Here is a 24,042-nt window from a genome sequence, read left to right on the forward strand (position 1 = left end):
GGTGAGGGGGTCATTGCCCTGGTATTGTCTTGTGAATAAAATGGTCACTCTAAACATGAAACAAAGTTATGAAAATGGCGGCATTTTTGCTAAGCAATATAAATTGAGAAAAACACCATTGACAGATCTAAAAATGGTAGTTCTATCCCTTGGGGAAAAATCTAGATGCACGGAAATACTGCTGTCGTTTGTGAAAATGGGATGATAGGAATAAAAAGATATAATACATTTCTAAACTTTAAAAAAAAAAAAAAAAAAAAAAAAAACTTGAATTAGCCATTTCTTCACATAAATTAAGTGCAATGAAACACTTTCAGAAGGTAACGCAATGAAGAAGGAAAGCACAACATTTTCATTTTCTGAAAGCCCATTTTTTAGAAATTAGTTTAAGTCAGAATTAAGGAAAGCATCTTACATGAGGTATGAGAAACAAAAGTCTGATTTGGAATAATGATCCAAGATCATGACTTTTATTTTGTAATGATTATCTTTCAAGATAAATATAGACCAGGCATATTTACCTTTAAGGTTTGTATATGGACTATATGAAATAACTGAAAAGAGGATGTTTACATAGTTTTAAAATGAATTTGGGACTGTTTAACTAATGTTTAAAATGTAAAGAGTATTTTTTAAAAGTTCAATCTGATAGCCTTTTTTCTGTACTTTTAAGCCTGTCTTGTAATTTTCAGGATAGAAGGGCTTTTTATAAGATTTAAAGAAGCAGTGATATTCATTCCTCTTCCACTACTTTTCAGAGTCTATCAATCGTGGTAGTTTTATGCTAAGGAAATTCTCTTTTTAAGAGATTAAAGACACAATAGTTCATAGGCAAAATATCAAGGGGCTTCACTAGTATACATTGAAAAGGCATATTATGCAATACTTGTATCAGTCTTAAAATGAAGACTGATGCAGTTTATAAGGAATGCCCTTTTCAAAATAAGACTTGCTACTTTGTATTGATGAAGTTTCACACTTTGAAAGGATAAAGAAAGTGAATTTCTTCTGTAAATATCAGACATAAAACTTTGAGTTGTTTTTAACATTTTTTCCATTAAACTAACTGTGTCTTAATTTTCTCCATTCTTCTTAATTTTAATTTCGCACTGTAAGTGAATCCTGTGACAATCATAAATTCCTTACTGAAACTTTCTTGGGCTTTGATGAAACCAGGTTTCTCCCTTTTTTCTCTTCATTTTTGATGATAAATGAACCTCCTTTTGCTGCAGTCAGTTAGGTAATGCTTAATCAAAGCTCACAATATATTTCCATTTATGCCCTGCTAAATAGCTTTCATAAGGGATTCTACAAATTGTTCTGTGTAGAACCACATGCTGTGGCAAAAGGTGTTTCTTAGCTTTTCTAAGTTGTAAATCTTCGTTTATTATTTTATTTATTGTTGCTACAAATGTATTTAAAGACTTTGCAATAGATTTCTGCATCAGAAGATTTTCTGTTGCTACTAATGATTTAACTTTAGAAACATTACAAAGTATATATTTTTCCTGGATAATTGTTTGAAGTCTTCTCTCCATGAAAACAGTTTTTCCCTTTATAATTAATAATGTTGCTTATTTTACACTTAAAAAACTTTAATATCATGCATTTCACAATGTTTTTAAGTTATGGAAAAGAAACATTTTTCTTCAGAAAGTGAAGAAATGCATCTTTCAATCTACAGATTATTTACATGCAAATAAATTTAAAAGCAATAAATATTACATGCAATAAATTTAAAAGCAACAGACTACATTTCTCATTTCAAATAATAAGTTGCTGCCATAAATCCAAACTATTTGCTTTTTTAATTTTTTTTTATTGAAATTGTTCTAGAAATGTGTAAACACCCTCTACATTTATCCTCAAAAAAAAAAAAAAAAAAAAAAAAAAAAAAAAAATTAAAGAGTGATCCTGACTTTGAAGATACATCAAGAAAAGCTGAAACTGAAACACATAAGCCCTATCAAACTTTGATGGTGACCTGCATACAAATGTTAGATGTATAAGTAAAAGCATAGAGAGCATTTTCATAAGGAAATATGCATACAGAAAATTAATTATAAAATAAAATGGAACCTCACAATTTTAATCAGTGACTGTAATAGCTTATGTATATAAATTCTTTTTGGTACTTTTCCATCATACACTTGCCACACTTAGTACTGCACAGCAGGTGGTGATCATCTGCCGTGCAGTGTGTATGTAAGTGTATGTGTGTGCATCAGTTTATCTGTCTGTCATCTTTAAACTATTCTTATATTATAATTTACAATAAAAAAATTTTAAAATCCATGGCAAGTGCTTTGTGGAAAATTATCTCTTCTTAAATTTGGTTATTCAAAAACAATGTTCAATAAGAAAATTTACCAATGGTATTTGAAATCAGTACAACAATAGCAACAACAAAAATGTATTATAAAGCAACTGAACTTTCTTTAGAGGGGGTGCAAGGAGGAAAAAAACATTGTATTTTTTATTGTTCAGCATAACTAAGTTTTTTTTTTTTTTTTTCTTTTCATTCCTAGATATTTTCATTTCCATTCATTTATTTACAAGCATTAGAAACAAAATTATACAAGTTGCAATTTTTCTGATAAATATGCAGGATATTTCAAAATGTTTAGCTACATAAAATCTGAATTAAATGGAAGGTTGAACCAAAGCACTCACCAGCTGCATATTTGGGATTATTACCAACCATCCCAACAGTACGACCATTCATTCTAGCAAAACCAACCACAATGTTTTTGGCATAATTAGGCATGATTTCAAAGAAATCTCTTTCATCAGCAATCTTAAAAAAAAAAAAAAAAAAAAAAAAAAAAAAAAAAAAAAAATCAAGTGAAATATAATAAATCTGAAAAACATAGAAAAATACCGTATTTGATGGCATATAAGACACACCCTTATTTAGAAGGCCACACACAAGGAAAAAAGTTTTAATAGTCTGCACGACAGCGCAGTACCAGAATAACTTAAAATAGTACGTATCAGCGCCAAGTACGTATCACTTTTCCGGTAAGTGGTGGACCGAAATGCCTTCCTGCTGCACTGTTTCCATGAACTTTGGCGTAATTTAACACTCCTAGTTTATACTGAATTGTATAGCTTAATCTCTTGTTTCCTGTAGTCATATTTTCCAGGGTATTATTTTAAAACAAATAGTTTTAAGCACTGATACCGACATGTTTATACAGAGTAACACCGATACTGTCACATGTGTCGGCTGAGTCAAAGAAAGTCTATGTAAAGAAGGAAAGGCTCCATAGACACAATGTGACCATCGAACCTGTTCGAACTTCGACATCAGCTTTGAGCTTTGGTGCTTTTGGGCGACAGATATTTCACACAAGTGCAAAATAATTATGGCAGATGTAGAAAAAGTTATGTGTGTCTAGACCTTTATCCGGGCTAAAAATAGCATTCAGCAATGAAAGTTAACCTGTGTCTAAGATGCAGGTAATTTTTTTTAGACCAAGTTTAGGAAAAAAAGTGTGTCTTATATGCTGTCAAATACGGTAATTAAAAATATTTAATATTTGCATAATTCACAGTATAAAATAAATCTGTTGAAAAACAAATATCTACCTTTTATTAATATTCCTTGAAAGAGTGCTAGTATAACACTGATTTCAAAATGTTACAGAAGCTCAAGGAAAGCATTTCTGAGAGACTTTATAAAAAAGTTAGAAAAATCAGAAGGAAAGAGGAAAACCAGTTAACTCATTTTATTAGGTGATATACATAATATGAAACTAACAATCCATAACAATCTATCTATTCACACACTGTGTGATGGCCCATAAAAATAAAACATTACAGACTATTTACAAAATTAACAACAACACAAAAGTAACAGTATTACTACAAAAGATACGAGGGTTGGAACTTTAATAATGGCAACACAGCTGAAAAAACGCTACGCAACAAAACCAAAGAATATCGCGTATACCACATGTGAACTACATATCTATCTTACCTCTCAGCAAAAAGACTCGTCCTGCTTACGTCATGCGCATGCGGAGTGACGCGAAGAACGGATCCTTGTATTAGCTCGCGGTCTAAAGTAAGTGTTGTCAGGATGTTTTCAAAACAAGAACAACGATGTTGGATAAAAATTGAATGTACCAGAGGTCGTACAGCACGACAGTGTCATCAAGGGCTTCAAGAGGCTTGTGGGGAATCTGCATTGCCTTACAGAACCATAGCAAGATGGGTGAAAGCATTCAATGAAGGACGCCAAAACGTGGCAGACATGCTGCAGCCAGGTCGTCCGAGTGTCAGCGATGCAGACGTGCAAGCTGTTGCTGCACTAATGGACAGTGATCGCCGCCAAACGATTCGTCAGCTGGCCGGACAAACAGGATTAGCACATACGACTGTGTTGCACATTCTGAAGGAACGCCTGTCCATGAGAAAAATTGCTTCACGATGGGTTCCACATCAGTTGATGGAATGATACGATGCTGCCTGAACCCACCTGGAGCGCTATGAGCACGAAGGAGATCTTTTTTACGCCGTATCATTACGCTGGATGAGACTTGGGTCCGATCGTACCAGCCAGAACTGAAATGCCAAACGAATGGCGTCCCCACGGTGTTCGAAATTTCATCAGAACCCCAGCAATGTGAAAGTTATGGTGATTCTCGTGTGCGACTGTGATGGTGTCATCCTAATGCATACCGTTCCCCAATAGCAGGCCATCACTGCGCAGTATTACTGCTCATTTTTGGATCACAATCTCCTACCAGCTTTGAGAAAAAAATGGCGACACTTTCTACAGAACGCTCCTCTCATTTTGCATGACAATGCTCAGCCGCATGCAGTGCAAGCTGTGACTGATTTGTTCAAGCGATGGGGCTGGGAAGTGCTTTACCATCCACCATACTCCCCAGATCTAAGCCCTTGTGACTATGACTTAATTCCTAAGATGAAGGAACGACTTCATGGCACTTGCTTCCAAACTGTTTCTGAGATTCTTGCGGCAGTAGATCGGTCCATTCAAACTATCAACAAAACAGGCGCTGCTACAGGTATTCTGCGACTTCCACATTGTTGGAAACAGGTTGTACACAATACTGGCGACTATATTGAAGGACTGTAAAACTCCTTGTAAATAAATAGTTGTCACTATTAAAGTTCCAACCCTTGTATAATATACTTTTGATGTTTTCATAACTAGTTTAATTTACACGTTTTAAAAACTCCGATTTATCAAAAGTGAAATTATTTTAAAATCTTTCATGATCTGGAAGTATTATATAAATGTTTAGAGAGTATCATATAAATATCTTTGTTCTCTGGAATTAATTAAACTTCTTAAAATCTTATTAAAATAGTCAGGCGAGATTTTACCCTGGCTGTAAAATCAACTACTGAAACTGAAGAATGTTTAAATAACCTTCTTCATTATTTAAAACCTTAAATTGAACAAATGCACAACCTTTGCTTACAATTTAATTTTTCACAACTTGTGATACCTCAGTAACAGAAAAGCGAATTTAAAATTTAAATTAATTCTGTGCTGAAGACTACAAAGTAAAGAGCTTAACAAGCCATGTTTCAAACTACTATGGGCATGATTACTTCAGTTAGCAAGATGGCTAATGCCCAGATAAGTTAGCAAAGCTGGGCGTGAGACACATATTGAGTTGAGCATTTTAAGAGGGAGCAAGAGCTACCTCTTAAACTTTTAAGAACTCTGGCAATTAAATACTCATTTATACCCTGGTCAGAACTATCGAAAAGAAAAAGTGACAGTATAGTTCCAAATCATAAGAGAATAGGTTAATTAACATAAAAGATACTTTACAGTTTTTTATGTACTACATTTGGCAAATAAAAAATACTAAAATTTGTATGCCTAAATGAAACAGCTAAGAAATCATCATTATTTTATTTTTTTTTCAATACCACATCATCATAAAATATTAGATGGGCAATATCCACTAACAATATCAGATAATTTTTGCACATAAAAATGTACAATAGCTATGCTTATATACATGAAACATTAAAATAATAAACTTAGCCTAATAAAAGTTAGGAAATTTTTTTACATCTCAGCAGAAACTGCTATCAAAACCTAAAGACACTTAATGCAGATTTAGGAAATGAAAATTTAATAAAATTTTATACATTTAAACTTTCAGATTAATTTTTAATGTATGAATGAAAACATTTATGATTACAGCATAAGTGTTAATGTACTATTTAACAGCCATTAAAATTTATGCCTAGAAGAAAAATGCTTTAATGACTTACCCCAAGAATAACATCCAACATATTATAGGCTGCTGTTGTTTCAAGAGGGATAACTGTATCCAAACTTTGAACAATTCTATCCCTGAAGTAAAAAATGACTTTAAAAATATTGCTGATAGCAGATTAATATACTGATCCCAGGGTCAGAGTTTCAAAAGAGGGCAAGTTTGAAACAGCCTAATCAATTTTTAAGAGCAAATTTTGATTAACTTCTTTAAAACCATAACATATTTCCTAATTTTTTAAAATTAAAATCCAGCAAATATTAGCTTTGAATCAAAAGGACGCTTTTCAGCAAGTCATTGTATCAAGACAGTCAAATAGATCTGTAGTTTGCATACTTTTAATAAAGTTAACATAAAATATACTTGTGTGGCTTAAATGCATGGGAAAACAAAACATTCCGCTTGCAAACATTATACATTAAGCAGATTTTTTCTCCTCCTGAAGAGAAGCTCATCTCAACATACAAATGACTGAAAAAATTAATTTTATGAACATGAAACAATACACCGTTTCCTGAGTGAAATATAAAATTAAAAAATTTACAAGATTTTCCTGCTTTTGTAAGAATATTTTATTAAAATTTTGTGCTTCTGTTATCAAGTTATTTTTAAAATTATATTTTTAAAACTAGACATAAAAATATACATTTTAATATATTCACAAATTTTTAACATGCACAAAGCTAAATACATACCGTGAGGTAATGTTTTTTTGGTTCAAAAAATTTGATAGTAAGTTTTCAGCCAATAAGCAGAATTAGGATCCTTACAACACATTTTTAGTATTTTCATGATGCTTGTCTATATCTGTGTGCAATGACTTTTTTTTTTCTTTTTTGCGTCCACAACAAATTTTATACCAGACTTCCAAAAAATTTCTGTCTTCTGCATTTAAACTTTTTGCATTCATATAACGAACTTACTAAATTACTTTGGGGTAAAATTGGACAACTGAAGTGTTACTTTATTTTAAGCCCACAAGAGCTTTTAATGAAAAATTATTCTGAAATATAATCCAAAACTTTCAATTTTAGTATTTAAGACTTTTATATTAATGGGAACATCATCTTAGATTTTGGTTAAAGTGAATAAACTGAAATTGATTCTTTACATGTAATTCTGAACAGGTTTTCATGAAAAAGTATGTATTATTCTTATAAAAATAATACAGAAAATATAAATATTACAGCAATGGCAACATTCAACACTTTATTGGAAATTCTAAAGATATGTTACTTTTAAAGATTCTGCGATTTTGCTATTGAATTTTACGTGGGGTAAATGCCAATAGAGTGATGTTTAGAAAATAAAGCTAAAATGACAAAAAAAAAAAAAAAAAAAAAAGGTCATCATAATAAGAAAATTAAACAGTTTCTGAATGAAATATAATCCAAAATATCATATTAAAAACTTTTCCATTTATTGTAACAACAAACAAAATTTTGATTACGAATGATTAATTGGAAGTGATACTTTACTTAAAGCTCATTGCTATTTAAAATATGGAATTGGTGGGAGGTCAGGTACTGGCCATATCATAGTTTTATGCATTGAAAATGGTTTCAGCAATGATAAAAAAAGTCAATATTTAAATGAAAAAAAATCTGATTTACAGTACATGATTCATTTTCTTCTATTTGAAAACACTGTCAATTGACAGAAATGGAGAATGTCTCATAACACTGTGATATCAGAAGTTCAGGAAAGTGATTGAACATATTCCTTATAAAATATTAATTTTACAGTAATAGAGATCAAATAGTCTACTATGTAATAGATATCAGTGAAATAATTGCAGATTTACCAAGGATCATCACACTCTCGAATAGGAGGAGGATCAGTGCTGCTTAGAGGAAGAAAATTATAGAACTTTCTCAAATTGAGTAACGCATCCACATCATTTTCAAAAGCATTATGAGCAACACCTAAAGAGAAAAACAAATCAAACTTAAACCAATTGCATGAAAATATGAGAAAAAAGACAAGTTTTGAGAAAAACACAGAGCTCAATACAATACAATATCAATACAATTCAGCAGATAACATTTTAAAGTGCTACCCAAATAGGAAAGTGGTTAGTGACACTGACACCATACCGAAGAGCATGTGTTTGAATCCTGAAGAATACATGGATGTAAATTATCTTTTCCTTCATAGGAGGAAATGATGTCCCACCTATTAGGTGCCCCCATAATAAAAGGACCACCATGTCTGACCTTAGTAGTGGTCAATACCTATGATGGCTAGTGCCTTCCATCAAAAATAAAATAATAATAATAATAATAAAAAAAACTTTTTAAAAGTTATTTCCTGTTTAAAGTTAAAATAATTCCAACATTAAATCTGAAGCAATTTCTACAGTGAATACTAGAAAGTGAAAAGAAACAATGTTAAATGCTAATATAAAATCTGCACCTGCAAGCACTATAACAAATAATTTAATATCTATAGATATGGAGGGAAAAAACTACCTGAAATTGTAGTATGTGTTTTCGCTCCCCCAAGTTCTTCTTGTGTTACATCTTCATTAGTTACTGCCTGTGAAAAATGCAAAATAATAATTATTCTTATTACAGGAATAAATTAAATCATTCAGTTTTCTGATTTAAAAAAAAAAAAACTTAAAAAACTGAATGCAAACAAATAGGATTAACCAAAGGCAAAGAAGTAACAACAAAAATTTCAGTCCTATTTTTTAAAAATTCTGATACTAATTCTGATAGTAATATTTGTAGCTAATAAAGGACAAAAATGATTAAGTACAAGCATGTATCAAGAGAACAGTTAAACAATAAACATGTTCTTCCCCTTCATTCATTCAAATTTAGTCACTAACAAAGTTTTATGATGCATAAATCAATTCATGGCAACTTGCATTAAGATTCATTGTCACTTCAATATATTTAATACATGATGTACCAAGAAAAGTATAAGGATTTTACGTACATACTTAAAGCTATTAAAAATTCATCATAATCTTCATGAAAGATCCAAAATTCCACAATAAAATAATGGAAAATTGATCATAAAGTTATTCAAGAAAAAACAAAGGCATAATAATAATCTATCAAAATTTTTAGCATCAGAAATGAATAACAAAGACTTAATTTATTTTTTAAATTTATTACACATTGCTTTTAAATATAGAGTTATCCAGTATTTTCTGATTATTCCCACTGTCCTAAAAAGGATTCACAAGGCAGCATGCTATGTTGCCAAAATAGGCAACCCATGACATCACCAAAATATAATTATGTGGCGACCCATATATGCAGCAGAGAGTGCCAATTTCCACCAAAAACAACATTTCCACTTCCAATTTTTTTTTTTTTTTTTAATTGAAAGGTGTCACAATGAAACCATGGAGTTTTCCAACTGATGAAAAAGAAAGCATTGCATATCTTAAGAAATATGGTGTTTTCCCTAATAGTAGAGAATGCAAAAATTTGTATTCCATGAAGTTGTACTAATTAGATAGTCCAGTTTTTTTCACAATGCCAACTGAAAACAGATCGCTGTGTACGAGATAAACTGACAGTGTGCACAGTGATAAGCTGTATGCAAAGGCAAGTTTCTGCAATTCTCTGATTTTTTTCAAGGTAGAAGATATTGATGTGTACAAGGAAAGAACAGTGAACTTCCCTCCATAAGTGTTTTATTATGGATGATTCTTGCACTTTAAAGTTTGTTAAATGATTGTTATTATCAGCAATTCTTAGTGCGCTACCATTTAAAAAATGGCTGTTGTCTAACGAGACTTAGATTAGCAAAAAAAATTGAGTAGTCATCTATGATTGGTAATTTTTTTAGATGGAGGTATGGATAATCAGAAAATACTGACTATCCTTTTGGTTAAAGGTCAAAGTGGTAATGAATTATAGAAATATGAATTCTCAAAAACCAGATAAATTTTCTCTGCAAAAATTTCATTCCAATATTAGTAAATAATATTTTTGAAAAAGATTTAATCGTTTTTGTATCAATTCAAATAGGCCTTTTTTTTTTTCCACTTGAAAAGAAAAACTGCAACTGTAATCCAATCCATATTGGATACTGTTCTTGGAAATTCGTCAACTTTAATATCTACTATAGCTATTGGGTTTAACCACTTGTACTAAAAAGTCGAGATGCTTTTGTCTCAAACTGCGAATGATGTGAACACCACGTCGATAGGCATTTATCGCAAAAATGAAAATAACGTGGTGCAGATGTTGCCTAACAACGAGACTGTTTATTTCTCAAGTTACAGCTCTGGATTGCACTCGCAGACGTGGAGTGGCGTAAATGAGACACTTTACTGCTTGTTATATTGTAGCGCACGGCACTGCAACCGTGAAGTTTAGTCGTAGCGCATGTGGTTGAGCTTGGTCGCACTCACAAAATTAATGAACTACATTCACAACTTCCAAAAACTGCTGCCACATCATAAAATGCAGTTAAAGTTCATGACACTGTTTTTGAATATCATCAAATAAAAGTGTCTCACTGAAGATAGCATCTCATGAAAAAATAATTCTTATTTTGCAGGAAAAACTTGGCTTAAAAATGTTTTCTTTTACATGGTTCCTTATTTGCTCAATATAAACAAATGTGCATTTCAGCACAAATTTCAGGAATTCAAAGTTTAAATATGAATGAGAAATTTTTAAAAAGAATCTACCAGGTTTCAAGAGATGATACGATATCATGGATGAGACTTGGATTCATCATTATTTACCAGGAATGAAACTGCAATCAGAACAATAGTTCGGAGAAAATGGATGGCCTTTGCATTTTCCAAGTTCTGAAGAAGGCAAGACCATTCAGTTAACTACAAAGCTAATGGTATCAATTTCTTGGAATGAAAAAGACTCGCTTAATTATTTTGAAAAAAGAAAAACTGCTATTATGTAATATGGGAAAAACATCTAAAAATGATCAAGAAAAAGGTGCTGCTTCACCATGATATTATCTATGCTCATTTAGTGCATTCTTTAAAGATAACTTTTAAATCTGTATCTTTAATCTGTTAAGCTATATCTTTTCATATCTACCAGATCTGGCTCCCTCAGACTTCCATCTATTCCTAAATTTTAAAATGATTTTAGTTACAAAGAGATTCTGTCAAATGAAAGGTGATTGAGGCTGTAAACAGATATTTTGGAGAGCTTGAAAAAAGTCACTTCTACAAACAAAAGTTGCGAAAACAATGGGTCAAGTACATCGAGTTTCAAAAAGATTATGTTGATAAATAAAATAACAGTTGAAATAATTTATTTAATTACATTAATACTTCATTTTTCTTGTCTTTACAGGAAACTTTCAGTCTACTCCTGTAAGATAAGTTCAAGGTACAGAAATTTAATAAAACTATTAAACTCCTATATATTCAGTATTCTAATCAAAATTCCCGAATTTCACATTTTATCTCAATTAACTTGCATATAATAGAGGATAATTATACTCTGTTAACTTACTAATGTAGCTTGCAATCAAACAACTTGTAAATAACAGAAGGATGATAAAATTTCAGAATGGAATAGACACAGCAAAATGCACTTAAAACTATAAAAGTTGAAATGCTACATATACTTTTACTAAATAATTGACAGATTTTATTAGTTACTATAGACTAGTTTCAGTTCCAAAGATGTTAAGGTTATATATTTTTTATCAAATAATTTTAAAGATAACTCTGTTAAAAATAAATACAAAAATAAATGCATAAAAGCACAAAATATGAAATTGATTAAATTAATATACACAAAATATACCTAAAAACCAACAATCTTAAAAAAAAGGGGGTCAAATTTTTATAATTCTTACCTTTACAACTTCAGGTCCTGTAATGAACAAATATGAAGTATCCTATAAAACAGAAAGGAATAACTGAAATCCAAACTGCATAATGTACTGAAATTTAAATACACATGGACATTTTTCTTCAAAGCTTACCTTAACCATAAACACAAAATCTGTCAGAGCTGGAGAATAGACAGCTCCACCAGCACAAGGACCCATGATAACAGATATCTGAGGTACCACACCAGAGGCTAATACATTTCTCTGGAAGATATCAGCATATCCTGCAAGAGATTCCACTCCTTCTTGTATACGAGCACCACCAGAATCATTAATGCCGATGACAGGAGCTCCAACAAGAATAGCTTGGTCCATTATCTGAATAAAAATGAATAAATAAATATGGTTTAGAGTTCAAATTTAGTTTTAATATTTAAAAATTTAATATTCATGTTTTACTTCCTGGTTTATAGCTGCTCATATTTCATGCAAAAATATTTGTCACAAAAATTAATTTAATGTAAACTAAAATGAAAATGTTAATTATATAATTATATATATTAAAAACAAAAAACAAATGAATTATTTGCTTAAAATTAGTACTTCTAATACTAATATATTAATTGCTGTTAGACACTTCATTTGGGACCAAATGGCTACATTTTGCCTATAAAATTTATCTCCATGTTTCAAATAACTAAGGTTTATTTTAACTAACAAGTTATATCTTGTTAATTCCGACCTGTTACTTCAATTTTTAAAATCAGCTTTCACTAAAATGCAAATTGAACTGAGTTTAGATAGTAAGTGAATGAGTAATTTAGAGAAAGAGTTCTAGAATGCATTAGAAAAACAGTATATAATTTTTGAGTACATTCACATGGATGACAAGCCCAGTTCTTAATCACAAAAGATGCAGAGAGATGATGCTAAATCCATTAGCATTCGAAGATACAGCACATATTTAAATTTAGGTATTTTTAGCTACCTTGCAAATAATGGCGAGTAAGTTTTAAATTTTAATTGTACCATAAAAAGAGCTTTTAATTAACCTTAAAGGATTTATCTCTTGTCTGTATTCTTGGAATTCTAGATTTTTAGTTGCATGCAAAGAATTTGTCAGAAGCATAGGAAGTTTAGACAGGGTGTAATTTAACAGATGTAGACGTTTAACCTTGCTGTGATAAGGTCGCATAAAGGAAGAAGAAACTGAAGATTAATATGGACAAGGATGTCTCAAGAGCATAAGATGAATATTATTATTATTTAACTTCTGAATACATTTTCAATAGTTAAGTTGAATTAATTGTTTTAAAAATAATATTAACATGTTGGCATTGTTTCAAATGCAGGCTCGAGAGCCACTCAATTGCTGTTACACGTAAAATGTAGAGATATGGAAATTTTTTGGAAAAAAAGGAAGATAGGTTTTTCTCTTGTTGATTGTATGTAGACTTTTATTCTGGGCATTCAATAAAATCTTCATGCGGTGTTCCATCATTAGAATTTTTATTGGAGTTCAACACCCCACCGTTAAAGCATTAGCACCACACCACATTGCCAATATGACATAAACTTCTCTGAACCCACACTCAATCTTGTTCCATTTATGTTTCAGATTTGCTATGTATTGACGGATCTTTACGATTCACCAAATAATGGAAACTAAATGAAAAGAAAACAGTGGATGTATCCCAGCTTTCGTTTCAAAATGCTTAGATTTCACTAAAGACATAGTAATTACTGGTGTTACAGTTGGTGTCCTGGCTTTATCGACTGTTTTTCATATTTTACACATCTATAGTGTATCTATTTTTTTGGTAACAAAAAATGTCTGGTTTTCTATCCTATAAGAAGTGAAAATTTTCACTCATTGTTTAAAGTTCATGTTTGACAATTCACATAAAATTCTATGATCCAGTTTAGAAACCTTTGCTACAGTTATAAAACTTTCCTTAAAGATGATTAACTGCAGTTGCTCAAATAGATCTCCTGTAGTTACACTGAAACGTTTCCCCCATTATATGCATGTATGAGAAACAGGCATTAGTTAAAGCACAACCATTGTGTAGAGAGAAAAACAGAAAATGTAAGAATTTTATCATGTTTTTTCTAAAAAAAGATTTGATACTTTCAGATTATCTGCACTCCATCCCAAAATATCACCGATTCATTGCTAACTAATTATTCATAAAGTTAATATGTGATTGACAACAGCGATTTACAAACTGGCAGTGCACTGAGAATTCCATGAAAGAGCTATCAATCAATAAAAACAAGAAGCAGCCATAATAAAACATTTATTTTTTTAAGAAGCCCCTTCTACATTTTTTTGCACTGTTCTCCCTATGTGCACATCGCTCTGTTTTTACTTATAAAAGCATAAAAAATTTGCACAAATTCAGTACTGCATACAAACTTGGCACTGCACACCAGCCATTATTAAGATCATCCAAGAACAATTGATATATTAGTCTTGAATTGCACAATTACCATAATGAATAATTTCATTTCTTTTTTACAGAACCTCACTGATGTATTGTTTTGCCCAATAATAAATGATGCAAAAGCTATAGCTATCTTCAAACAATTTCAGATCCACATTCTAACACTCTGATAGCAATTTTTCACATTTTCCATAAACTTTGATCATTTAAGAAGGACAGTTATATGGAATGCAGATTTTTGCATTCTCTGTTGTTGGGCAAATGCATACTTCTGAAGTAAATGTTTCATTTTTCATAAGATATCAAACTCCACAGTTGCATTACTATTCATTAAAAAAGAATAAAAAAATTATTCATTGCAAAAAAATAAAAGGAAATATACTGTTAATGTTTAAAAATAATGTTAATGCTAAAAGGAAAAAAACACCCACTTATAAGAAAAAACAAATTGGGAAGGTGCAACTCTGCACTCATTTGCTGCATATCCTTGGGTTATCACATAATGCATTTCAAAAACATAGTGTGTTGTCTCATGATTAATTTATAGGGGACTGTGAAACCAAAGATATTTCTAAATACCTTGCATTATGTATGAAAATATGTGATTTAATAACTAGAAAAAACATTAAAAAGAATTTTTTTTATTTGTTTCTAATAGTATAGTATTTTTAAAATACTTAATTACAAAGAAAAATGGTACAATGAATTAGCTTAATCGTAGAATAATAATTTGCTTATAATTACAATTTACATGCAAGCTTTTTAGTTTACAAAGTACAAAACGCATATTAGATGGAAAGGGAGTACTTGAACTAAAAATATGATTAAAATGAATTCAAAATTATAAGCACTTAAAGATCGACTTACTTTACATATTTTCTTTGCGTGAACAGATGAAAGACTGCCTCCAAACACAGTGAAATCCTAGAATTAATTACAATTCCTCAAAAATCATTAACGGCATGAATTATAGCTTAATCATAAATGATAAGATGTATATTTAACAATCACATCAAAAAGTCCATATTTAAAATTTTTTTTTCCTTACTGATAAACAAAATATGTTCATATATATATTGCCATTTTCCTAATTCATTAAATTCATTATTTAAGAACTATTATTCATTTTAATAACTATAAATAATAAAATAAAATTCGATCAGAGCTATGATACATTAAAACAAAACATAATTAAAACTTAAATAAGATTTGCTTCAACACAAGATGATTTTTAGCTAGCAATTAGTTTTTACTCTACACTTTTTACTAGCTCAAAATATACACTAATTAGCATACCTCATTATTAAAGTCTTAACGATTTTGCTAAGTTATTAATTTTTAAGAAATTCTCCAACAGTTTTGTTTTTTATAAAAAATATGTGATAACTACGTTATTTTCTACATATAATTTCATGCAAAATAAAAATGAATGTAATACTGATACATATATCTGAAATATTGCTAACATGCACATAGATATGAGAATCACAATAACAATATAGCTAAAAAATACCTTAAAATCCTTGTTCCTAATAAATGGAAGGAATAAAAAGAAAACAGTAAGCTTTATGAAATAAATAAAGAATTTAAAGCATGATACATTACTTTGGCAACTACAAAAATCAGTTTAAAATTGGATTTATTAACCCCAGTATCACAGTCATTACCCACAATCAAAATCACTGTCATAATAATTATCCAAAAATCAGAGCTAGTATCTAACTTGATACTTACACAAGTAAACTTACAAAAGTACTAATTTGATAATTACACAAGCAAACTTACAAAAAGTAACAGTTAAAACTCATAATTAGGACTTTTATGAATCTTAAAATATACTTCATTACAGAATTTTAAAATAAGTTATTAAACAATGCACTTTACATAGCTTACTCAGATATTAATGCAAAATGATCTCTTCTTTTCACTGTTAATTTACTTAAAATAGATAACTTTTCATCTCTTCATCCTTTTTTTTTTTTAAGAACATAATATCATGTAGAGGAAACATTGAGTGCATTTTAGTAACAATAAAAAACTTTAATATAGTACTTATATTTTTTAATAGTATAACATTTTTAAAGTATACTTTAATTATCAAGGAAAATAGTTATGATGAATTAACTACGAAGGGGAAAATAGTAGCAATGAAAATTAAAAGCAAACTTCACATATGGCCCAACACATTTTAAGTGAGACTAACTAGCAAATTCATAGTACAGTCAAAAGTCTTTAATCCGGACGTCCATAATCCGGAATGATCTATAATCTGGACCTCAAAGATACAAACTTTCTGTGCATGCACATTTAATGTATAACAGATGGTATAAGCTAAACTAAAATTATCTAATTATCTATTTCAACTAATGTTACAGATAGCGTTGTTCCTTAATCTTCGAGTTGGATCCGGCTTGTTATTTTTTGCAGACTGTTAGAGCAATTTTATAAAAGTAAGCTTGAACTTTCGATTACCGTATTTGACGGCATATAAGACACACCCTTATTTAGAAGGCCACACACATGTAGAAAAAGTTATGTGTGTCTAGACCTTTATCCGGGTTAAAAATAGCATTCAGTATTGAAAGTTAACCTGTGTCCTTCACGTATAAGACGAAGGTAACTTTTTGAGACCAAATTTAGGAAAAAAAGTGCATCTTATATGCCGTCAAATATGGTATGGTATGTCAAATAGAATTTCCAATTCTGGAGATGGCAAAGGATAGGATAACAAAATAACTGGTTCTGGAGATAACAAAAAATAATAACAAAGCGAAATCATTCGATGTCAATCAAACAAAAAGTAGAATTGCTGCAAAAAATGGATAAAGGCACAAAGAAAGTGACAGAGAGGTTAGTGAAAACGAAAAAAATTTCGATTGACAAGTTAGTCGGTTTTTCTTGGCACAGCAATTACAGGACTTGAACAGTGAAACTTTGTAACTGAACAAGAAATTATGTCTGTTTATAGAATTAAAGAGAAAGTATTAGCACATAAAACGAAGCAACTTAAACAACTTACATTAAAAAATGTTTAATAAAGTAAACAAATAAATATTAAGCTTTTATTTTTGTAAATTTTTATACCCTTTAGATCATAATTGCTCTTTATTTCATAAATTATACTTTCATATTTTTAATTTTATAATTTCTGTATGCCATCTTACCAGATTTAAACTGATGATCTATAATCCGGAAAAACCGATAATCCAGGATCGCTGAAGTCCCGATGAGCCCGGATTAAAGACTTTTGACTGTATATCCAAGTTAAACAATTTAAATAACATTAAACAGTCAGTGCTCAAATTGCGCCAGAGCCCACCAGAGCCCGGCTACGGTGCTTCTCAATTTTTTAGAAAAATTACAATTTTAGCCAGAGCAATTGAGCCCTAAATAAGATGAGCTCCCGTACTTTTTTTTATAAAACTGAACCACAATTAAAAGGGGAAAAATTTAGAATTCCTAACATTTTAGTTTTAACAATAAGCAGACTTTGCAATACTCTATTTCCCTAGAAATATGAACTCATGAGAACATGAAATGTTCAAGTAAAATCCCCTCACTCACATGCGGAAACCAAGCGGAAGAAAAGCAATAAATTTGGGGGAGTTTGTTTAGGACGCCTAAATTTCTCACCATGTCATTGTATCTAGCATATTGTTACCGATGCTTACAGTTAGTTATCCTTGCAGGAAGGAAAATTTGTGTTCTTAAATGTGCGTTAAGTGACAGCGAGTACAATAAGAGTGAAATACTGAGATAAATTGCTAAAGCACGTCCTATACACCGTCTTCCCACAGTATCCACTAATGAGGGGGGGAACGTAACCAGCAACTTTACATTTAGGAGTCCGATTCATTTACCCCTGACACTCATCTGCCTGATGGCTACAATTTTCACCCTGGAATTTTCATCAGCTATACTTTAAATATATTTAATTTTTGTGATGATAAAAGAACTCCCCCCCCCTACGATCAGAACTTAAATTGGGCCGGAACCCACTGGATCTCAACTCCAGTGATTCTTAGTTTTTGTAATAAATCATAATTCTAGCCGGAACGCACTGAAGCCCTGAATAAGAAGGCTTCTTTTATGTAACTGAATAATAATTTCAGTAGAAATTTTATCTTGAAAATTTTATTTTAACAATAAAATTATATTAAAAATCATGTATTAAATTTCAATCTATCTCTTTACATTTTATTTAATTTTAATTAGTTAATTACTTCAATAAAAATTAATTAATTATCTAATAATTATCAATTAAATTATAATTAGTTACTTATATAATAATTATTGATTAAGTAACAATTTATAACCATTAATTAAATATCTATTAATTAATTTGATAATAATTAACTATTTAATTTTAAATTTATTAATGAGTTTAATAGTCATTTTATTTATTTATTTATTCTTGTTCTTCTCTGCTGATGGTCTTCAATAGGGCTCCGGTACTTCTAATCTTAGAAATTAAGCCCTGTAAACAGTTACACTTTTGACTTTTAAAACTTACACAGATTTTTTATTTCATTAATGTATGCATATTATTTGAAATATTTCGATTGCTTAAATACCTTTATTTATTTACTGCCATTATCAATAGAGATCAGTTTAAAGAAAATAACTTATAGTGCTGATAAACTTGCACACAAATTACATTAAAGTCTATGTGGGGGGGGAGGGGGTTGACAATCAAAGTAGAAAAAGAAAACAGAAATTCCTTTTTTTTTTTTTTTTTTCCTTTTTCTTTTAAAGCTGTGTTTCAAAATATTTTGTATTAAATACTAATTGTTTCTAAAATATACACATTATAACAAAACTTTAAGCAATTACATGCAGCATAAGATTAAATTTCTGTTATTTGCTTTCATTTGCTCAATGCTTTAGATACGATACTCTCTTTTGTTTTGCATGTAACTGAACAAATTTTTAAATAAAAGTACATATGTATGTGAATAAAAGTGCTTCTTTCATTTATTATTTACCTGACTGAAAACAAATGCTTTTCTGCCATGTATAAGACCATGACCTGTAACCACACTGTCTCCAGGATACTAAAATTAAAAGGGAAAAAATCAATTAAAAATTATAATAAATTAAATAATACATAATTTAATTACATTCACAATACATACACCCAAAGAATGGAGCTTTCTTTCCAGTTAACAATTTCTGCAGAATAATTGCTGACAATTCTTCACTATGCATTATTTAATGCCATATGTGTTGACAACATAGCTCTTTGGATCTTTTCTGCTGAAGGATAATATGCACCAAATAATTTTTTACATGAAGATATATGTCCAAATGTTGGCTGTTGTTAATTATGTTTTTATCTTCAATAACAATGTTCTTATTTTCAAAATAAACAATATCAATAAAAATGTTTTTGTTCTTGAATTCTATATTATTCCACATCATTGTTTGCTTACTAAATTAATAGCATTTTTCGACTTTGCACCTGAAACACTATTTGGTGGCTATATGTTATAACTGGCAAGTAAATTTTGGTAAGCATTTTGGTGCCAGTTCACACTAAGACCCAATGACAACACCATCTAGACATCAAACCTTTTGTTGGTGTTAGTGTATAATTTAACACATTTCATTGTAATTTAACACAATTAATACACTCGCGCAAAATGAATGGCAGGCGCATAACAGAAAAGTACTGCACTAAATATGCTAAGAAATTACATTTCTTATTTTTAGAAAACTTACTGCAGAAGAAATGAGCTGCTGATGAAAGTATGCTTTTTAACTGGAAATATCAAGCTCATACATAAAATCTTTTCAGATAAAATTTTTTGGTATACATTGCCCTACAACAGAAAGATCCAATGCCCCCTTTCAAGTTTTAACCTAGTTATGTAAACTTTAATATAACTTAGTAACACAGCAACTTATCTAAACTTTTTTTAATAACTTGTCCTCTGTAATGGCCTTGGCAAGACACGGAATGGCATTGATGCAATTTGGACTAAAAAATGTACGATTTGTTGCCAAATATTGTAAAGTTTCACAAAAATGAAACTGACTATGGTAAATGATTAGTCAGCAGTTTATTCATTATCTATAACAACACAAGTTATTTATTATAGACATATTTAATACAATTTTATGAGCAAATTATTTAAAATATCATAATTCCACAGAACATATTTAATATCCACATAATTTATTGTATCTTATACAATTAAATGATGAATTTATTTAAAATAACAACATTTATAAACATGCCAAAGATTTCTATTTACTATTAACATATCATAAAATTCTATTTATTTTATTTAATATAATTTTGGCAGCAATTTATTAAAAAAAAAGATACAGGAAGATTAATTTTTTAGAGATTCTGGCTGATCTTTGGAATATGGTAACTAGTAGTTTGGCGACATTTTGGAGGTGATAAAGGTTACTACCTAGGACTTTGGTAATAATGTGAGAAGTACTCAGTTCCGATTACGCATTATTTTGTGTGAGGGAAATGAGAGATCATGAGATATGTCATGTGACATTAATGGACGAATTACAGTTCTTTGATCGGAAAAGGGGGAAATCTGGAAATTTTGTATTTAGCTTTATTCTGTGTTGTGTGAAACAGTGTTGGTTAATTTTTGGATGCCATGGCTCTAACTAAAGTGAATTTGAAATGGGTATTTAGTGGGATTGAAAGGGGTAGTAACAAGTGTTTTTTTAAGGTTGTGCGAGATAGAAGTAAAGATGTTATTTATTTTACCTGGTACCTTGCTGTGAACTATAAGTATGATTTTAAAGATCCTGAAACAGGCGCACATATGCTTGCTTTTTATTTAGTGGAGGAAATAAGAAAAGTTTATCGGCCACTTAATCAAGATTCTGAAGAAGATTAGGTAAGTTAGTATTTTTAATTATTTGAGGATATTATTTTTATGCATTGTTCTAAATGTAAGGAGTAAATAAAGTAATATGGTATTATTGGAAAATTTTTATTAGCAATGATTTAGTTTAAAGTAATTAGGATTGTAAGCTAATTGTTATTAATTTAATGTATGCGCTTATTTATATTTTAAGTAGTGTTTTTGAATTTAATTATATTTTAATTAAATGATAGTTATTTTGTGAATTATATGTTTGTAGGAATTTGGTATACGTTTCAGTGGAAGTAAACGTGCATGGAAATAATTTAAATATTTGACACTAAGTATTTGTAACCATTCGTAATGTTTGAGGTATGAATTCGTTGGTGACGCTGATAATATAATAGATAATTTAGAGGTAAAAGTTTTTGGATATTTTATTTATTTTATTTATTTTATACGTGGAAATGTTCATCTTTGGAAAGAGTATATATTTTTTCGCGATCAGGTTATTTCATATATGTTCTTTTTACCGGATTTAAAGATTCACAAAATTTTCATGCATTTTCATGAAATTTTTCTAATTTATGAGAAAAAAGCATTGTACATGGATATAGTGAAGAGTGTGCGCAATGCCATTTTTGTGCAATTCTGGGATTTTTTTTTAAGTAAAAATAAGTCAACGTGTACATGGTTTAGTGATATTTTAATTAAATGATAGTTATTTTGTGAATTTTATGTTTGTAGGAATTTGGTATATGTTTCAGTTGAAGTAAACGTACATGGAAATAATTTAAATATTTGACACTAAGTATTTGTAACCACTTGTAATGTTTGCGGTATGAATACGTTGGTGACGTTTATAATATAATAGATAATTTAGAGGTAAAAGTTTTTGGATATTTTATTTATTTTATACGTGGAAATGTTCATCCTTGGAAAGGGTATATACTTTTTCGCGATCAGGTAATTTCATATATGTGCTTTTTACCGAGTTTAAAGATTCACAGAATTTTTTTGCATTTTCGTGCAAATTTTTGTAATTTATGAGAAAATAGCAGTGTAGATGGATAAAGTTAAGAGTGTGTGCAATGCCATTTTAGTGCAATTCTGGGATATTTCTTTTAAGTAAAAATAAGTCGACGTGTAAATGGTTTATGTGTATGTGCTATTCTGAAAAACGCGCAAAGAGTTTGCGATTGTGCACTTTTCCCCAATTTTGCAGTTAATATTTGTCATGATTGAGCAGTTTTGTTACATAAAATTTCTAGCATAAGTGTAATTCGGCTAGTAGATTGTTGGAAAAAGTGTTCAGTAAATAAAAAGAAAAGAAACATGTCTTTACTTCGTGAAGACAAAATGGCGGCGAAAAAAAAATAGAAGGTTGCTGTAGCAGAGTTGGTCGCCAAATTTTCGCCAAAAAATCGCCAAGTTACCATAATTCAAAGATCAACCCAGATTCTTTCTGGTGGCCACAGTTTAACAGTTGTTGCTAATAAATGCCTCAAAAAGAAGCTATCGTATATAGCTTCTTTTCCACCAATGAAAGATTGAAAATAGTAAGCATAATGAGTATTTTACAATGAAAAACTACTACATTGACATAATGCTGTTACACAAAGCCAGTAAGATCACTGAGTATTTGTCTCTTTAGTATGAGCAGATCAGTAATTGTTTCTTGCACATGTGCTAATCATTAAACCATTTATTTCTTGCTAATGCTGAAACAAACTAAATTAACTTTTTCACCTAGGCATTATAAAAGACAAGTATTCTTTTTAATTTTTTTTAAAGTAATTTTTTTAATATAATATTTTCAGTTTTAATATATGCATTGCATGTATAATAAAGTCTAAAGCAAATAAAGGTACTTACATATTATCACAACCACCTTGGTGCAGTTTGGCAAACAATTACTTTTATTGTAAAAAATTACATATATACACATTACATGTTTTAATTGTATATCTATTTCAAAAGAAAAACACTAACTCTAGTTACAAATGGGTTTTTGTTTTTGCTGTGGTGGAAATTTGTAATGATCGCTTGGAGAAAGAATTCAAAGCACTGTTCCTTTAGAGATTTTACAATAAAATACTGTACTTCTGCTGAAATTTCACCTCTCTTTCTTCTATTATAGGATGATTTTCATATACAAATGTTGAACTGTTGGAATATATATATTAAAAAGAAAAGATTAAAAAAAAACAATGACATTGGAAACAGAATATTTGTCATGCACATGGTTACCTGAATAAGTTTTAAGTGTGTGGTTACTAGAGTTTAGCATATTCTGAAACTTTGGTAATTTTTACAAAGGTGGCTGTGATAATACATATGTACTAAAATAATATTAAAAAAGTACTACAAAACAATTACTTAAACTATATAAATTGAGGATCTTTTTTGTTAAGGACAAAATGTTGAAAACAATTGGTACTTTCTGGTTATCAAAGTAAAAAAGAACCTATACATGAATTAATACCATGCATAAATAACAGTACTAATAAAAACATTATGAGGGAAATGTTTATTTCACTCATTCTGTCAATATCAATGAGAAATATACCACTGGAACAATTTTTTCAGCACTAAAATAAATCAAAACCTGAATAAATATAAATAGCTAATAAATAAGACACAATAACACACCAAACAAATACTAATTCAGAAGTCAAACAACAAAAATCAGCGTTATATTTT

General features: G+C 29.9%; 1 protein-coding gene across 1 annotated transcript in view; it reads right to left on the minus strand.

The window, feature by feature from the left end:
* The window catches only part of LOC118196811 (propionyl-CoA carboxylase beta chain, mitochondrial-like), a 43,921-nt gene that overhangs the window by 11,168 nt on the left and 8,711 nt on the right, over positions 1-24,042 (minus strand). The window contains exons 3-10 of the mRNA XM_085824117.1: positions 19,486-19,554; positions 15,368-15,424; positions 12,207-12,431; positions 12,078-12,119; positions 8,744-8,810; positions 8,077-8,197; positions 6,268-6,349; positions 2,674-2,797 (exon numbers count right to left, since the gene is read on the minus strand). Coding sequence (XP_085680243.1) covers positions 2,674-2,797; positions 6,268-6,349; positions 8,077-8,197; positions 8,744-8,810; positions 12,078-12,119; positions 12,207-12,431; positions 15,368-15,424; positions 19,486-19,554 — 787 coding nt within the window. The remainder of the gene's footprint in view (positions 1-2,673; positions 2,798-6,267; positions 6,350-8,076; positions 8,198-8,743; positions 8,811-12,077; positions 12,120-12,206; positions 12,432-15,367; positions 15,425-19,485; positions 19,555-24,042) is intronic.

Source organism: Stegodyphus dumicola, chromosome 9 (genome assembly GCF_044657685.1).
Source record: "Stegodyphus dumicola isolate Sdum_Otavi_A_Nest chromosome 9, ASM4465768v1".
In the NCBI taxonomy this organism is placed as follows: Eukaryota; Metazoa; Arthropoda; class Arachnida; order Araneae; family Eresidae; genus Stegodyphus; species Stegodyphus dumicola.